General features: G+C 35.6%; 3 protein-coding genes across 9 annotated transcripts; 1 reads left to right on the forward strand and 2 right to left on the reverse strand.

Moving 5' to 3' along the window:
- The first annotated feature begins 182 nt into the window (after positions 1 to 182).
- On the forward strand, positions 183 to 6,611 carry LOC115954469 (N-acetyltransferase 9-like protein). 6 transcript variants are annotated; one of them, XM_031072328.1, is made up of 8 exons: positions 183 to 374; positions 572 to 643; positions 861 to 948; positions 1,480 to 1,643; positions 3,882 to 3,961; positions 5,547 to 5,585; positions 6,020 to 6,117; positions 6,321 to 6,412. In XM_031072328.1, the coding sequence occupies exons 1-7, from the start codon at positions 206 to 208 to the stop codon at positions 6,068 to 6,070; spliced, it is 663 nt and encodes a 220-aa protein (XP_030928188.1). In that variant the 5' UTR covers positions 183 to 205; the 3' UTR covers positions 6,071 to 6,117; positions 6,321 to 6,412. The 6 variants fall into 6 exon arrangements, with proteins under 6 accessions (XP_030928188.1, XP_030928190.1, XP_030928186.1 ...); XM_031072330.1 differs by lacking the exons at positions 1,480 to 1,643; positions 6,020 to 6,117 and adding an exon at positions 1,024 to 1,064 and having other exon boundaries at positions 6,321 to 6,611; XM_031072326.1 differs by lacking the exon at positions 6,020 to 6,117 and having other exon boundaries at positions 6,321 to 6,611.
- On the reverse strand, positions 3,489 to 7,758 carry LOC115954473 (cytochrome b561 and DOMON domain-containing protein At5g47530-like). 2 transcript variants are annotated; one of them, XM_031072332.1, is made up of 2 exons: positions 6,889 to 7,758; positions 3,489 to 3,738 (listed from the first exon to the last, which is right to left on the reverse strand). In XM_031072332.1, the coding sequence occupies exons 1-2, from the start codon at positions 7,423 to 7,425 to the stop codon at positions 3,694 to 3,696; spliced, it is 582 nt and encodes a 193-aa protein (XP_030928192.1). In that variant the 5' UTR covers positions 7,426 to 7,758; the 3' UTR covers positions 3,489 to 3,693. The 2 variants fall into 2 exon arrangements, with proteins under 2 accessions (XP_030928192.1, XP_030928193.1); XM_031072333.1 differs by lacking the exon at positions 3,489 to 3,738 and adding an exon at positions 6,340 to 6,744 and having other exon boundaries at positions 6,889 to 7,756.
- LOC115954474 lies at positions 3,970 to 4,879 on the reverse strand. Its single transcript, XM_031072334.1, has 3 exons — positions 4,800 to 4,879; positions 4,417 to 4,681; positions 3,970 to 4,264 (listed from the first exon to the last, which is right to left on the reverse strand). The coding sequence occupies exons 1-3, from the start codon at positions 4,849 to 4,851 to the stop codon at positions 4,246 to 4,248; spliced, it is 336 nt and encodes a 111-aa protein (XP_030928194.1). The 5' UTR covers positions 4,852 to 4,879; the 3' UTR covers positions 3,970 to 4,245.
- Positions 7,759 to 13,608: the final 5,850 nt, after the last annotated feature.

Raw genomic sequence — 13,608 nt, forward strand, 5'->3', positions numbered from 1 at the left:
GAGTCTTTAAAACTCTATTTTTAGCTTGATTTTTTCCACCTTTAAACTATTCCATTTACAAATCGAGACTTAAAAACTCGATTTTTTTCTTGGAACTCGAGTTTTAGACACTCAAGATTCTAGTTTTTAACATTGTTTTGAAACATGACAATTAACTAAATTTTTTAATATTTATTGTTATTTTGAAAAAAAATTCAAAAAGAGAATGAGATTGGAAGGAAAGAAGGTGATCATGGTACCATACATGGAGGCACACGTCCCAAAGTACCATGAGTGGATGCAACACCCGGCTCTCCTTCAAGCCACTGCCTCTGAGCCCCTCACCCTTCAACAGGAGTTCCGGATGCAGCTCACCTGGACCCAAGACCCTAACAGTTCTCTCTCTCTCTCTCTCCCTTTGTGTGTGCGTCATATTTGATCTTTCTGTGCACCGACTCAATTTTTTGATGAATGATTAAGGTTTTGGATATGGGTTTTCTAAATTTTTCAGTTGGGTTTGTTCAGTTTTGATTATACATGCATATATGTATCTGCTTGTGGCACCAACTAATATTGGAGGTGGGTTTTGCAGAGCAGACTTTCATTGTATTGGATAGGGAGATGGTTGTTAGAGAGTTCATTCATGGAGATCCCCATGTTGGAGGTCAGTTAATCAATTACCCGTAGTTCGTTTGCTGAAAAAATTGCGGTCCGGAAAAAAAAAAAAAAATCTGCGGGATACAAGGTCTTTTTAAATAAAGAGAATTAATTTAGCTTCCCATGTACAAATATAGTAAAATCCACTTGAACTCTATGCAGCTTGTTTCCATGATAGTCTCTATTAATCTATTATAAGGGATTGACAGCATGCCCTTTTCCAGCCATGGTCGGTGATGTGAACTTATACATGAACAACTTCGATGATCCCAATATGGCAGAGATTGAGATAATGATAGCTGAACCCAAAAGGTACACTTACCCTTACTTTTGGGGATAAACTTTCAAATGAGCTCTAGCTCTACTGACACCTCCTCCACTTATAAGTTTTAGGTGGAGGCTGAGGTATTGGGCTCAAGACCCATCAGGTGTGTGTAACTTACCAATTAACATAAGTTAACAAAAATTCTGATGATAAACAGATTTTCATTTAGTGGTGGAGGATTGTGTGATTGCCAAATGCCTCTTTTCATTATTTTTTATTTCATTTATATGCATATTAACAACGCTTTTGCTGGGATTTGGGTTTCATTCATTTTCCTTATTGTTTTTGCTTCATATTCAATTTTACAAAAGGGAAGCTGTGAATATAACATATGCATATAATGAATTGAGGAATGCAGCTAGTGGAGTGTGCTTTTATATGCACGAACTTCATATATATGTAGTTAGTGTGTGTGTTTTTCATGATGAGCTTGGGGTTATGCATATGGATTTCATATGCATATAGTTATATGAACTTCATTCACACATCCCAGATAATATATTCCACCTTACTTGCAGTGGGCTTCAAGGTCCCATCCATCCCAATAGCACCCTTTTCTCTCTTCGCCATCTCCAGCGGCTCAACCTTGCTTTGAACGATTTCCATGGCTCCACAATTTCATCTAAGTTTGGTGGCTTTGCGAACATGACGCATCTCAACTTCACTTCGTCCTTCGTTGCTGGTAATTTCCCATCCGAAATCTCCCACTCATCCAAACTGGTCTCACTTGATCTCTCTTGGAATTTTGACATGAGAATTGAAACGCCTAGTTTGAAAAGGCTTGTTCAAAACCTAACCCATTTAACTGAACTTGTTTTGGATTATGTTGACATGTCTTCTGTTCCACCTAATTCTTTCATGAATTTGTCTTCCTCTTTGACATCTCTTAGACTTTCTGATTGTGGATTGAAAGGGAGTCCTAATCTTTGTAGTAATAGGTTATTTAAGTCTCCTAATCTTTCGACCAGAAAAAGGTTTAGAAATAGCCTGTATAAAGTCTTTTTTGTAGTCAATAAGACTCATAGAGTTCTTGAATTTAATAAAATTCGAGCAATATATTTTAAGCTATGAGTGTGTGATTGCCTAGGGTTTATCTTTCTTTGTTTTTAATTCTATTCATTGTTTTAACGCTAAGAAGCCATCAAATTTCTTCAAAATCCAATCTTTTTATAACCTAAGTCTAACCCTACCTAAACCCTTAGACATCAAAGTGTATTCAAGAAACCTTCAAGATCTCATCAAGAACAGTGGTGATTCCTAAAGATTCTACATCAAAATTGGTAGCAGAGCCTATTAAGTCCTCTATCCTGTATCAGTTTGGTATCAAGGCCCACTTAAATGTTTGTATTGCGTCAGTTTGGTTTTAGAGCAGGTTTTTCGATGATGTATCCACACCAAGGGAGATAATATACAAGTGGATTGACTTGCTAGAATGGTAGAACAGCAAAAGTGCCACAAAAGGAAGTTGGAAAGCCACAACAGGATGCTGACAAATCAGAATAACTTTCTAGGATGGTAGAACAGCTAGAGGAGCAAGTAGTAGACTCTAAATGGCAAGTTCAAGAGTCAGACAATATTCAAAAAATCCTAGACAGCCAGAAAACAAGCAAAAGAACCTAATGAGCTAGCTGAAGCGCCTAGACAACTTGAAGATGAGTCAAAACAAGCGATTTGAAAGTTTAATGGAGGAAAGTTTTGAAACTCTCGAATGCGGAAAAATAATTCAAAAAACCAGCTACTATTCAACTATTGTTGTGCCAAATACATCTTAGCAAGCCACACATATTTTTCTATAACAAGCTAAAGCTAAAACAAAAGGAGATATCATCATGAAAGAAGAGATGAATTAGATGGAGAAGCTTTTTCCAATACTTCAACATGTTCATAAAAAGTAAGGATGTGTCACTTGCAATGATGGTTCCCATTATTAAATTTGTAATTCCTAAAATGTTTAATCCCACTAGAGAAAAAGATGTTCCACTGTCATCATGATTTTAAGGAACAAAGAAAAGAAAGGAAACTCAAATTCAGCCCTTTTACAATATGTCAAGGATGCTAGTGATTTTATAATTGGTTGCAATTATTGAAGGGCAAAATGGTGATTTCATTAATAAGGTAAAGGTAAGATAAAACCCTTACTTTAACCAAGGGCAAGTTTGTCCCCCCACCCCCTAAAAAAAAAAAAAAATCTAATGTCCTGACAAAGTTAGGTCAAACATTGGTTTTAATGTTGAATGTCAGTTCTCTAATAGTTGGAGGGCATGTTGTTTCTTAATTCCTCAAGGGAGGTTGGTGTGAGGACATTTTTATAGTCCTTAACTTCCCTTCAGTGATTATCACTATTTCTGTTAGAGATTTAATAATCATGATTGTAGTTATTATCTTGTCTTTGCAAGTCAAATTCTCAAGGTTTTAGAAACACAAATGTCATCCAAGTATATTTAGATCCAGTCTTATGATCATAGCAGATACAGCTATAGATGGGGAAGCAGAATTTGCTATATTAGCCTTTTGGGCCATTGGCTGGCTCCAAAATATCATCACTTCAAATTTGTGTTTTGGATTGACCCTTCTACATTAACCCAGACCAGATCATCAACGAGTGATTTAACAACTCAGCTACTTTAAAATATATTTGTCAATTAATCTGTGGCCAGTGCATTAGGATAGTCTGATTATTGACACTCCATTTTGAATGTTTTGACTGAAATGAATGCTAACCTTCATCTTGCTCAATTTTCTTTTGGATTGGCTGTGAACTTTATAAACTCCTTTACCTATTAAAAAAAGGGGAAAAAGCTTAATTACTTTCCTATACTATAATATAGTTCTCAAGGTTATATCTTATCATTTTGCTCTTGCTATAGTCGTGGGAAAGGACTTGGAAAGGAGTCTGTCTTGTTAATGATGGCCTTTGCAGTTGAGAGCTTAGGGATACACATCTTCCGTGCTAAAATTGGGGAATCAAATGGAGCATCTCTTACCTTGTTCCGGAAATTGGTCTCTTTCTCTCTCTCTCTGAAGCATGCTTTTAATTTCATATCTACACATTCATGCAATGCTGGCCATTTGTTTGAACAAAATTTCCCTTGTTCTTGCCTACATATGAATTGGTACACATGTACTTAGGGTTGATATCGGTTTGGTGTTGAGAGCATTTTTTGCACTGAACCAGTGCTGTTGGTTTTGCAATATTTGTGAACAATATTGAACTGTTAGGAAGGACAACCAGACCGGGCTGACTGTACTTCAGTTGGTTCGAAAGAAGATAGTTTTCACTCATATCAACTGCCACCACTACCACTGAAATAGGGAAAAAAGAAAAAAGAAAAAAGAAAAAAAGAGTCAAAACCTGAGCATGATACAAAATAGAGAGAGAGAGAGAGAGAGAGAGAGAGGGGGGGGGGGGGGGGGGGGGGGGGAGGGTGCAGCAAAGTCAGAGTAATGTATGTTACCTTGAGCCAAAAATTTCCCTATGCTGGCCATTTGTTTGAACAAAATTTCCCTTGTTCTTGCCTACATATGAATTGGTACACATGTACTTAGGGTTGATATCGGTTTGGTGTTGAGAGCATTTTTTGCACTGAACCAGTGCTGTTGGTTTTGCAATATTTGTGAACAATATTGAACTGTTAGGAAGGACAACCAGACCGGGCTGACTGTACTTCAGTTGGTTCGAAAGAAGATAGTTTTCACTCATATCAACTGCCACCACTACCACTGAAATAGGGAAAAAAGAAAAAAAGAGTCAAAACCTGAGCATGATACAAAATAGAGAGAGAGAGAGAGGGGGGGGGGGGGGGGGAGGGTGCAGCAAAGTCAGAGTAATGTATGTTACCTTGAGCCAAAGCTAACATCCCATAGAGAAGCAGAAGCCCAAGACCTGTCATTACAATTCTCAAACCCCTGATTTCGTGCTTGAAGGTCCATGTTCACCTTGAGCCAAAGCTAACATCCCATAGAGAAGCAGAAGCCCAAGACCTGTCATTACAATTCTCAAACCCCTGATTTCGTGCTTGAAGTAATGTCCATGTTGGCTCATTGTACTCTATTTAATATGAAATTTGGCTCATTGTACTCCCTTGACGTTCATATGAGAGTGAGAGAGAGAGAGGCTTAACATCCATGTTTTTGTTTTGGGGGGGGGGGGGGGGGGGGGGGGGGGAAGGGTTGTGATGCTAGGAGAAATTAGAAGTAAGATTAAGGTTTTGGAATGTTAATATATGAGGTCTATGCCGGCACCTATGTGGGGGGTCAAACCAAGGACTCTTGATTAGGATACTGGTGACAGAACCACTGAAATATAGGAGAAGGTACTCATGAATGGGATATATTGTCCTCCCTCTCACTTTGTAGGGAGGATGCATATATCCCATGCATGAGATAATTATTGAGGATATTAGTGCTATGGTTATAAAATTACATATATATCAGTTGGTGTTGGCATAAAGAATTCCAGTAATGATACCAAAAACGGATTTTTAGAACCAATACCCAAAAAGGGCCAAAACCGAAAATTCTGATTGGTTTTTTTTTTTTTTTTTTACGCTTTGTCCTTAACTAAACTCAATTGTGATTGGTGTAGGGATTTGAAGAGGCTTCTTATAGTGAAATCTTTAAAGAGGTAAGATTTTCGATCCTTACAAACACCAGTACACATAGCTGTGCAGTTGTGTAATTGTATTGGCTTATAAAGAAGTTAAATAGACTACAACCAGATCATTTATATCACTAAGTGTTTATGCATGCATTTTTTGTCATTGGCTTATGAAGAAATAGAAGCTTCTTGATTCTTGATATTAATGGGAGGAAATATTCTTCCCCCAGCGTCAACCTTGTAATGGCGCGGGCCTGGTAACAATGGAATTTCTACACAGTTGAGCTTACAGATTATTTGGCTTCTCCAGCCCGTTTAGTATATAATTCTTAGTAATTTTATGACATGTTAGTTTGGTAAATAGTTCAGGATCCTGTTATCTAATGGGTTGGATCTATCTAATCAGATGAAATCAGCTTAATTGGATTATTTTGACATTTAATTTTTATCAAATTATACAGATAGAAGAAGAGGAAAATTCTATGGGAAAAAAAATTGTCCAAACTGGTTGATTGACAGATACCCGGAAAGTTGTCAAATATTGAACTGGATCTATGTGGTTAGTTATGTTCTTTTCATTGTTCTAATGGGGAATAAGACTTCTATAATTATGAACAGGTTGAGCTGTAAGTTTTTGCTGAACTAGTTGCCTTATTTTTCCATAAGCATCCAAGATAGCAAAATTTTACATTGGCGGAATATAGCTTCAACTGTCCTCTTCATAATCCTGCCACTTAGCGTATATTGTTCCTTATTTGACAGGTGACTTTGGAGTTACAAGTAACAAAGCCCAAGCATGAGGAGCTCCTGCATTTGCTGGGTAATGTAGTTACTCATGCATAACTTTATCTGTGTAGACCAAGCAAGTATATTGGATTAACTATGGTTTAAGGATGTCATCTCATGAGACGGCATTTCACTTGAATGTAGGGGTTATGAACTAAAGAAGAAAGATATTTTGATAGATTATTTTTGCTAGATTTGTAATTCCTGATCTTTTGGCCCTTTCATTCTTTTTTGTATAGACCAAGTAAGTTTATTGGATAAACTGAGCTTGTAAAAATCTTTGCAAAATGTGGAGCATCCATGGATAAGAATATTTGCAAGTAGTTGATGGTGAGATGTAGTAGAATGGAGCCAGTTGCATTAAAGTAGACGTCACTGAAAATTCTTATATCTGCAGAGTCTACATTAACGATCATTTGAAAACATGTAATGTTGGTAAACATATTCATAGTAAAATTAAAGTATAGAAGGAGGCAAACTTGAGGACAGCCATTCTAGAGTCTAATTTTTGTTTCTACCTTGAAAGAAAATCTAGAATACCTACCGATTGAATGTTGGGGCCTGATGTTGGATGCATCTGAGGGATATTGTTTACAACTGAACTTCCAGCTTGCCAGACGTGATTAACAGTTGTTCCATTGTTTAGTGGGCCCACAACACCAAAAATAGTCATTTCATTTTTGGCATATGTTGCTGAGATGTTTGAAACCCGAAAGCTAAGGGCTGCTTGTTTCATTGAAGGGTTGTAACTGGTTATTGGTGTTGTATAAGCTGTCATAGTCCCATTAGCATTGAGAAAAGCAACAATAGCCTGCGATCCAATCATGCTTGTTCCAGTTGGATTGATTGCCCATGCAATCCATCCTGTAGAAGTTTGAGTTGCTCTGTAAGCAATCTGAATGCTTCTGGTGGATGGAATGTAGTTCCAGTGCAGATGGCTCTGTAATACTGGAAGGTCAATGCAGGAATTGAATACTTGGTTAGTTGAAAAGGTGTAGTTTGAGCAGGTTTGAGCAGAGGAAATGTAGACTAGAGAGATGACAATGCAAATTATCAGGATGGGTGTTGAGGTCAATGCCATGGGATACTGGTGAATATCTAGGAGCTTAGGATTACAATGATTTTCTGCTGGGGAAGAGGGTTTGAGGATTTGGAGTAAATTGTTGGGTCAAATAAGCTTTAATGCTGAAATATTTTCCAAAGAGCTTGAATGGAAACAAGAAATTTTTATCAAATTTAGACAAGCATTCGATCCTTGATTTTGTAAAAACTAGCGGCTGTTTTGATAAAAGCGTAAAAGGGTTTTTCTCCTTTTTAATAGAAGTGTTTAGTGAAGTGTAAAATATGGTTGGAGTGTGAACTTTTGTGAATTTTTGCAATCTCAGTGTGAACTTAATGAATTGAAGTAGAATAGTCATGAGAGTTGTCTTCATTATAGCATCATGAATTCTTCATTGACATTTCTCCTATGTTGTAACTGATTTTTTCCAACTCAACACCAATTCAACAACAAAGCCTAGTCCTAAAAAGTGGGCATAATTGTTTGATAAACCGACAAGGGATTAATGGGAATTTATAGGTGAAATGAAATACAAGTTTTTTGCTTTAGACATAGTCTTTTCTATTTTCATAGACATAGTCTTTTTGAAACGTCGAAGTAGCATTTATTTATATATTAATCTTTAAACTTTGTTCTTCACAAGAACAACATGTGCTAGGTGCGTGTCTATGAAGCCAAAACAAAAAGATAAGATAAGAATACAGAACGAAATAAGTAATTGAAAGCTAGTGAGACAACCTATTAATAATTTAAAAAAAAAAAAAAAAAAAAAAGTCTTGTGGAGTAGAGTGGAGGAGGTAACTTTTATAGTAATAGACTGAAATCAAATGTGCAGGTAACTAAACTTATTAATTGCACTGTGCTCCAACTCCAATCATCCATAGTTATTAAATTCGAGGGATCAATTTGACTAGTTGGACCAGTAAATTTTGATGATTCAAATCCTATATCGGCTGTTTAAGCCTATGAGCCGTTTAAACCTAGTCACACGCACCTGGTGGGTGTTTTTTTTGAACTCGTTCAACGCGAATGAGTTCTTTTCTAACTTGTTCAACCCGAACAGGTTCTTTAAAACTGATCATGTTCTCTAAATCACTTATCGACTTCTTCTTTTTTTAAATTTTTATTACAAATATTTTGACATTTTGGTCTTTTAAAAGAAAAATGTTATATTACGAAAACAACATCTTCCATTATTTATTTACAATTATTTCCACAATTACATTTCTTAATTTATATAAAGTTATTATGAAGAAAATTATAATTTTCAAAATATGGTTTAAATTATTCTCATTCAATTTTTTTTTTAATATTTACTTTAATTTAGTTATTTATACTTTTATTTGTGTAACTTCTTAACATATGTATTTATTTATTTTTATTTTTAATATTTATATGTTTTGATTGGTTAAAAATTGTATCTTTTTATTATATTCATTGTTGGGAAATTTAGACTCCGGTTGATAGAATTAACAAGTTTTAAACCTAAGTTGTTAATTAGATTTATTATGAATAAAATTTGTTAAAACAAACAAACATCAATATCATGTCAAAATCATGCAGCGGAAAAATAAACAAGACAAGATATGGTGACATAGGAAAATCAATGAAACAAATTAGTTTCATAGTAAAAAATCTGGGGGAAAACCTTCCCGAAAAGCAATTCATTATAGTAAAGAGAAGTTTTAGATCTAGTACAAAACCTTTGTCTCTAGACTTTACAATCCCTGTAGATGAACTCATAGCAGAAACCTTCTACTGTTTCAGAACCTCTGAACTTTTTAATATATGAATGCCACCCTTTTTTTGCACCGATCCCAGTACGTGACTAACCAATGATGCACGGCTCTCAGTACGTGACTAACACACCAATTAGAAGAAGATGTTGGCTGCAAAGTTCTTCACTTCATCAACAATAAAGATCAAGAAGCACTTGGTTACAAAACCCTAAGGTGCAAAAATGCAGTAGCTTCTTTTAGAGAGAATAAGGCATCGGTCACCTTTTGCATATGTTTTCCTTGTATTCTCTTATGTGACGGCCTCTAAAATAAGCCTTATATACATCTAGGATTAGGAGAAAAGAAGGCCCAAAGACACATTCACGGATTCCAAGAAAACAGATCAAAATTTCTGTTTTTTTCTTAAACCTCGACAGATAGGAGGTGTCGAGAAGCTGTCGAGCACACGGGCTGAAACAGCTTTCTTAAGCTCGATAGATGCAGCTATCGAGTTTTAATGAATTTGCACTATTCAGCTTGTTTCTTGGACAAACTTGAATGACTTCAACATTTGATCTTGAAACCTTATTTCTTAAAGTATTAAAAACACCTAGATCTACCAAATTATAAGTAAAGTGCGTTTTGTTAAAGGAACATTGTAAGGACCTAATTTGAATCCCAAGCCCAAGAGTCAAAAGGATCTTGGCCCCAAGAATTCAATACAATGAATTTGTAGAGAGTAGATTAGAGAACTAAGCTCTAATGAATTGGACAACAATTATGGTAGGTCTAGATGACCTGAAAGCAAAGATAAATAGGTTTTATCCAAAGAAAATCGTCCTCAGCCCAATCCGAGGAGATGTGTTATTATATATATCTCTTTTGAATTTGATTACAAGTCTATTTCCTATTGTTACACTGTTTTCCTTTCTTTTTCTTGATCCCCCTCCTCAGTGTATTATTTTTCTTTTATACTGTCTTCCTTCTTTCATCTCTACCCTTCATGGATAGACTAGGTTTCTGACGTTGATCCTTGTCCTATCAGCACTTTCTTGAAGTCTCTGGAAGTAGTTGTAAGGCTGAAAATTACTGTTTAGGTATCACTTCCATATTAATGCGGCTAGAGAGTTAGTTATAGAGTATTCAATGTGGTGGTAGTAGCTTTCTTTAAGATATTTCATAGTTCCCCTTTGTCTTGTGCTTCTATGATATGTATCCTTATTAATAGAATCTCCCGGAACATTGCTTTGGATGGCAAACCACACCTTTTAACTTTTGCTTTGCTTAGCCGATGAGACATTCCTCCTCGGACCACCTTCCCAGACCCTTATAACCAGACTGTCTTCATTCACTAATGCAGACTTCCATGATAGCGTTTACCCGTCCTCGAACTACTAGATGTCCTCGGATTGGGGCCCAAACCCAACATATCTATATATATATATATATATATATATATATATATATACACACACACACTATTAGGCCTATCATATCTACAAACATAATATTCTTTCATGATTTATGATTTAGGTAAATGTTGAAATATCGACTCTCTATATATTACCATGATTTTTTAATAAAGTTTGTAGTATGTTTTTATGTTAGAACCTCATTCGCTCTCCTTTGTGTGTGTATTTAAAAAAAAATAAAAATAGATCATTAAAAAAAATTTAAAAAAAAAGTTGACTCTTTATATTGACATAATTGGTAGAGTATAAAATGAAACCCAAAAAATGGGATGAGAATAGACAAAGAGTTTTAAGTAATTATTATTGCGTAAAGCATGCTATTAGTATGTTTTAAAATTGGTCTATCAAATTTTAACCCTTTTTTAGAGATTTTTTTTGTTGGGTAAAATATTGTTAATTTTTATATAAATTTTTGTTAAACATGTGGTTTGATTTGGTAAATATATAAAATTGTTAATTAAGTTATAAGACTCTTAGTAATGTTGTATCATTTATCTATGATTATTTTTTTAAGAAAAAAAAATTAGAAAATTTATTTAGCTAAAGTTAGCAATGTTAGTATTATCTACCTATGATTATTTATTTTTTCTAAAGAAAAAAAAAATAGAAAATTTATCTATATAAAACTTTAGAGAATGATGTAAATATGACCGTTATATTCGGTTGATTACCTAAACTAGAAATCCTTCTTTGAATTATCTGGAAAGAGGGGAGAAATTTGCTCGATTTCTTATCCTCTCAATTTTCTCAAATAAATTGTTTTCCTCCAATCGTACGCGTGGTTTCCTCATGTCAATTTTCAAGTGTAGGGATTCGTGGAGTTGAAAGGATGGAAGAATGGGACGAAGTACCTATATAAAAACTTAAAAAGTCAAAGGAGGTTAGGACTATCAAAAAGTTGATAATGCAATGCGAAAGAGACATGGAGAAGTTTTTTTTTTTAGGAGAAAGGACATGGAGAAGTTAGGTGAGAATATTTGCATCGTATTGGTCTTTGGATCCTTGTCAAGTTGGAGTTCTAGAAGGTTAGAGTTGAGACAATTTGGAATTTCGACTAGGCGTTTTGAGTTTAGATAAGAAAAATTCGGCTTGACTTTATTAGGATTTATTAGCATTATGTTAATGCGCATGGCTTAATCAAAATTCATATGTAAATAGTTTTTGTTTTTCGGTTAATTTACTTAAAATTAGATAATAAAAATAAATAAATATTTTACTTTTAAGTTATATAATAAATTTATATTGTGTAAAATTAAGGTATTATGAAATGCACACGCACATATATATATATATATATATATATATAAGTAATAACTTATTAAAAGAGTGTAATAATTTTTTCTTTTTCTTTTAGAATGCATAAGATGATTTATTTATTTATTTTTTTGTATATTATTTTTTGTGAATATCATGAAACAAAATTTGTATGCTTTTCTTCAAATTTACGTAGATTTGAATATGTCATTTATTTTTTTGCAAAATATTTCATTATGTAAAATATATTCTTTTTGGGTTACTTTATCCTATTTTTTGTTTTTGTTTTGACATTTTCTAATTAGATTTTTTTAAAATTAAGTTTACGAAAATGTTAATACATATTAGCTAAATAAATAACGAAAATTATAGTCTGTTGCAAACAAAAAGAGAGATACAAACTTGTAAGGACACGATTTTAGTGACGAACCTAAACAGTATTGGGTTCGTACGTAAAAGGCCCAGACAATATGATTTGTAGAGCGTGGGCATAAAGAACTAGGTTAACTGTGGTATCTACCTCCAAGATTTACCCTCAAGCCCGTTTAAGGTTTTAGAGTTGGTATAACGAACGTCTTTCTTTAGTGACTAGTAAAACTCTCTCCCTTTCCCTTCTTACTTTCTTCTCTCTCGTTCTCCCCGTTTCTTTTTCTTCTCCTTTCTCTTTTTCCCGATCCCCCCTTTTTCATGTTCTTCTTTTAGTTTATATATCTCCCTTGGCGCTCCATCCTCGCCGCACACGTGTAGGTTGGGTTCGGAGGATTTCTTTCTGTCCCATCTGGCACCTCCTGGAACTTCCTCTAGGCAGCTGTAAGGCTGCTTCCCCACTGTTCAGGTATCACTTCCACATTAATGCGGCTAGAGAGTTGGTTGAGAGGTCATTAATGCGGAGGTAGCTGTAGCCTCAGATATTTGTTTGCCTTATCTCTTTCATCTTTAGTCGGCTACTCTATCCTTTGAGATGACTGAATTCTGAGATTTGATCGTAACGAGACCACGTCCTGATCGTCCTCGGGCGCGATCGTCTTCGGACGCGTTCTGCCGAGGACGATGGTGTCCTCGGACGGGTATATGGCCTCCGATGGGCCACTGGCCCAACAATCCTGAACTCATTCCGAATCCTAGGGGCCTATTAATCGAATGATCCCCACAATAGCCCCTCAAAATCCTACTTTTCGACTCTTCAGGAGAAGAGGTGGATTTTGACGTCATAAGCCTGCACCTGTGCGCGTTTTGGGGCATGCCCCTGACCCTTCAGCACCCCGGTTTTGGTAGCATTAAATTCTGACAACTCCCTTGTCTCCCACGTTCGACGGTGAGATCCAAATCTAACGGTAGGGGGCTTCTCTTGTTTTGTGAGCGGGAATTTTACCGCTCACAACCTTCACATGACTATAAAGGCGCTCCCAAATCTAACCTGCACCTTGTCCTTAATGGTTACGTGGTTCCAGAGTTTATACATTGAACCTGCCTTCTTCCAGTCTTCACTGTTCTCCTGGCGACTACAAATAATCATACGTTGTCCGAGGTCCTTCCTTTGAACCTGTAAGTTCCCTTAAAGCTTTTGCCATTGTTTTTTTCTACACCAAAAAGTTTTTTCTTTACTTAGTCTCTTTAGAAAAATGGGGAAACAGAGGAATCCCTTTCGGTGTCTCGTCGACTCCGAGGAGGGTATTAGAAACTTCCGCTTGAAGTACAATATCCCACCAACGGTAGGGATGAGGTATGCAGCCCAAGGGGAGTGGGTTGACGCCAGGCAA

The sequence above is a fragment of the Quercus lobata genome, chromosome 8 (assembly GCF_001633185.2).
Source record: "Quercus lobata isolate SW786 chromosome 8, ValleyOak3.0 Primary Assembly, whole genome shotgun sequence".
In the NCBI taxonomy this organism is placed as follows: domain Eukaryota; kingdom Viridiplantae; phylum Streptophyta; class Magnoliopsida; order Fagales; family Fagaceae; genus Quercus; species Quercus lobata.

Bases quoted from the DNA above. Each gene is read 5' to 3' on its own strand.
- LOC115954473 (XM_031072332.1), bottom strand. From the start codon at position 7,425: ATGGCATTGACCTCAACACCCATCCTGATAATTTGCATTGTCATCTCT. The intron at 3,739-6,888 runs GTAGGTATTCTA...TTTTTTTAATAG, and splicing joins CAGGCCCCAACATTCAATCG to GTAAAGGAGTTTATAAAGTT.
- LOC115954474 (XM_031072334.1), bottom strand. From the start codon at position 4,851: ATGACAGGTCTTGGGCTTCTGCTTCTCTATGGGATGTTAGCTTTGGCT. The intron at 4,682-4,799 runs GTAACATACATT...TCCCTATTTCAG, and splicing joins GATGTTAGCTTTGGCTCAAG to TGGTAGTGGTGGCAGTTGAT.
- LOC115954469 (XM_031072325.1), top strand. From the start codon at position 206: ATGAGATTGGAAGGAAAGAAGGTGATCATGGTACCATACATGGAGGCA. The intron at 375-571 runs GTTCTCTCTCTC...TGGGTTTTGCAG, and splicing joins CTGGACCCAAGACCCTAACA to AGCAGACTTTCATTGTATTG. The intron at 949-1,479 runs GTACACTTACCC...CCTTACTTGCAG, and splicing joins ATGATAGCTGAACCCAAAAG to TGGGCTTCAAGGTCCCATCC.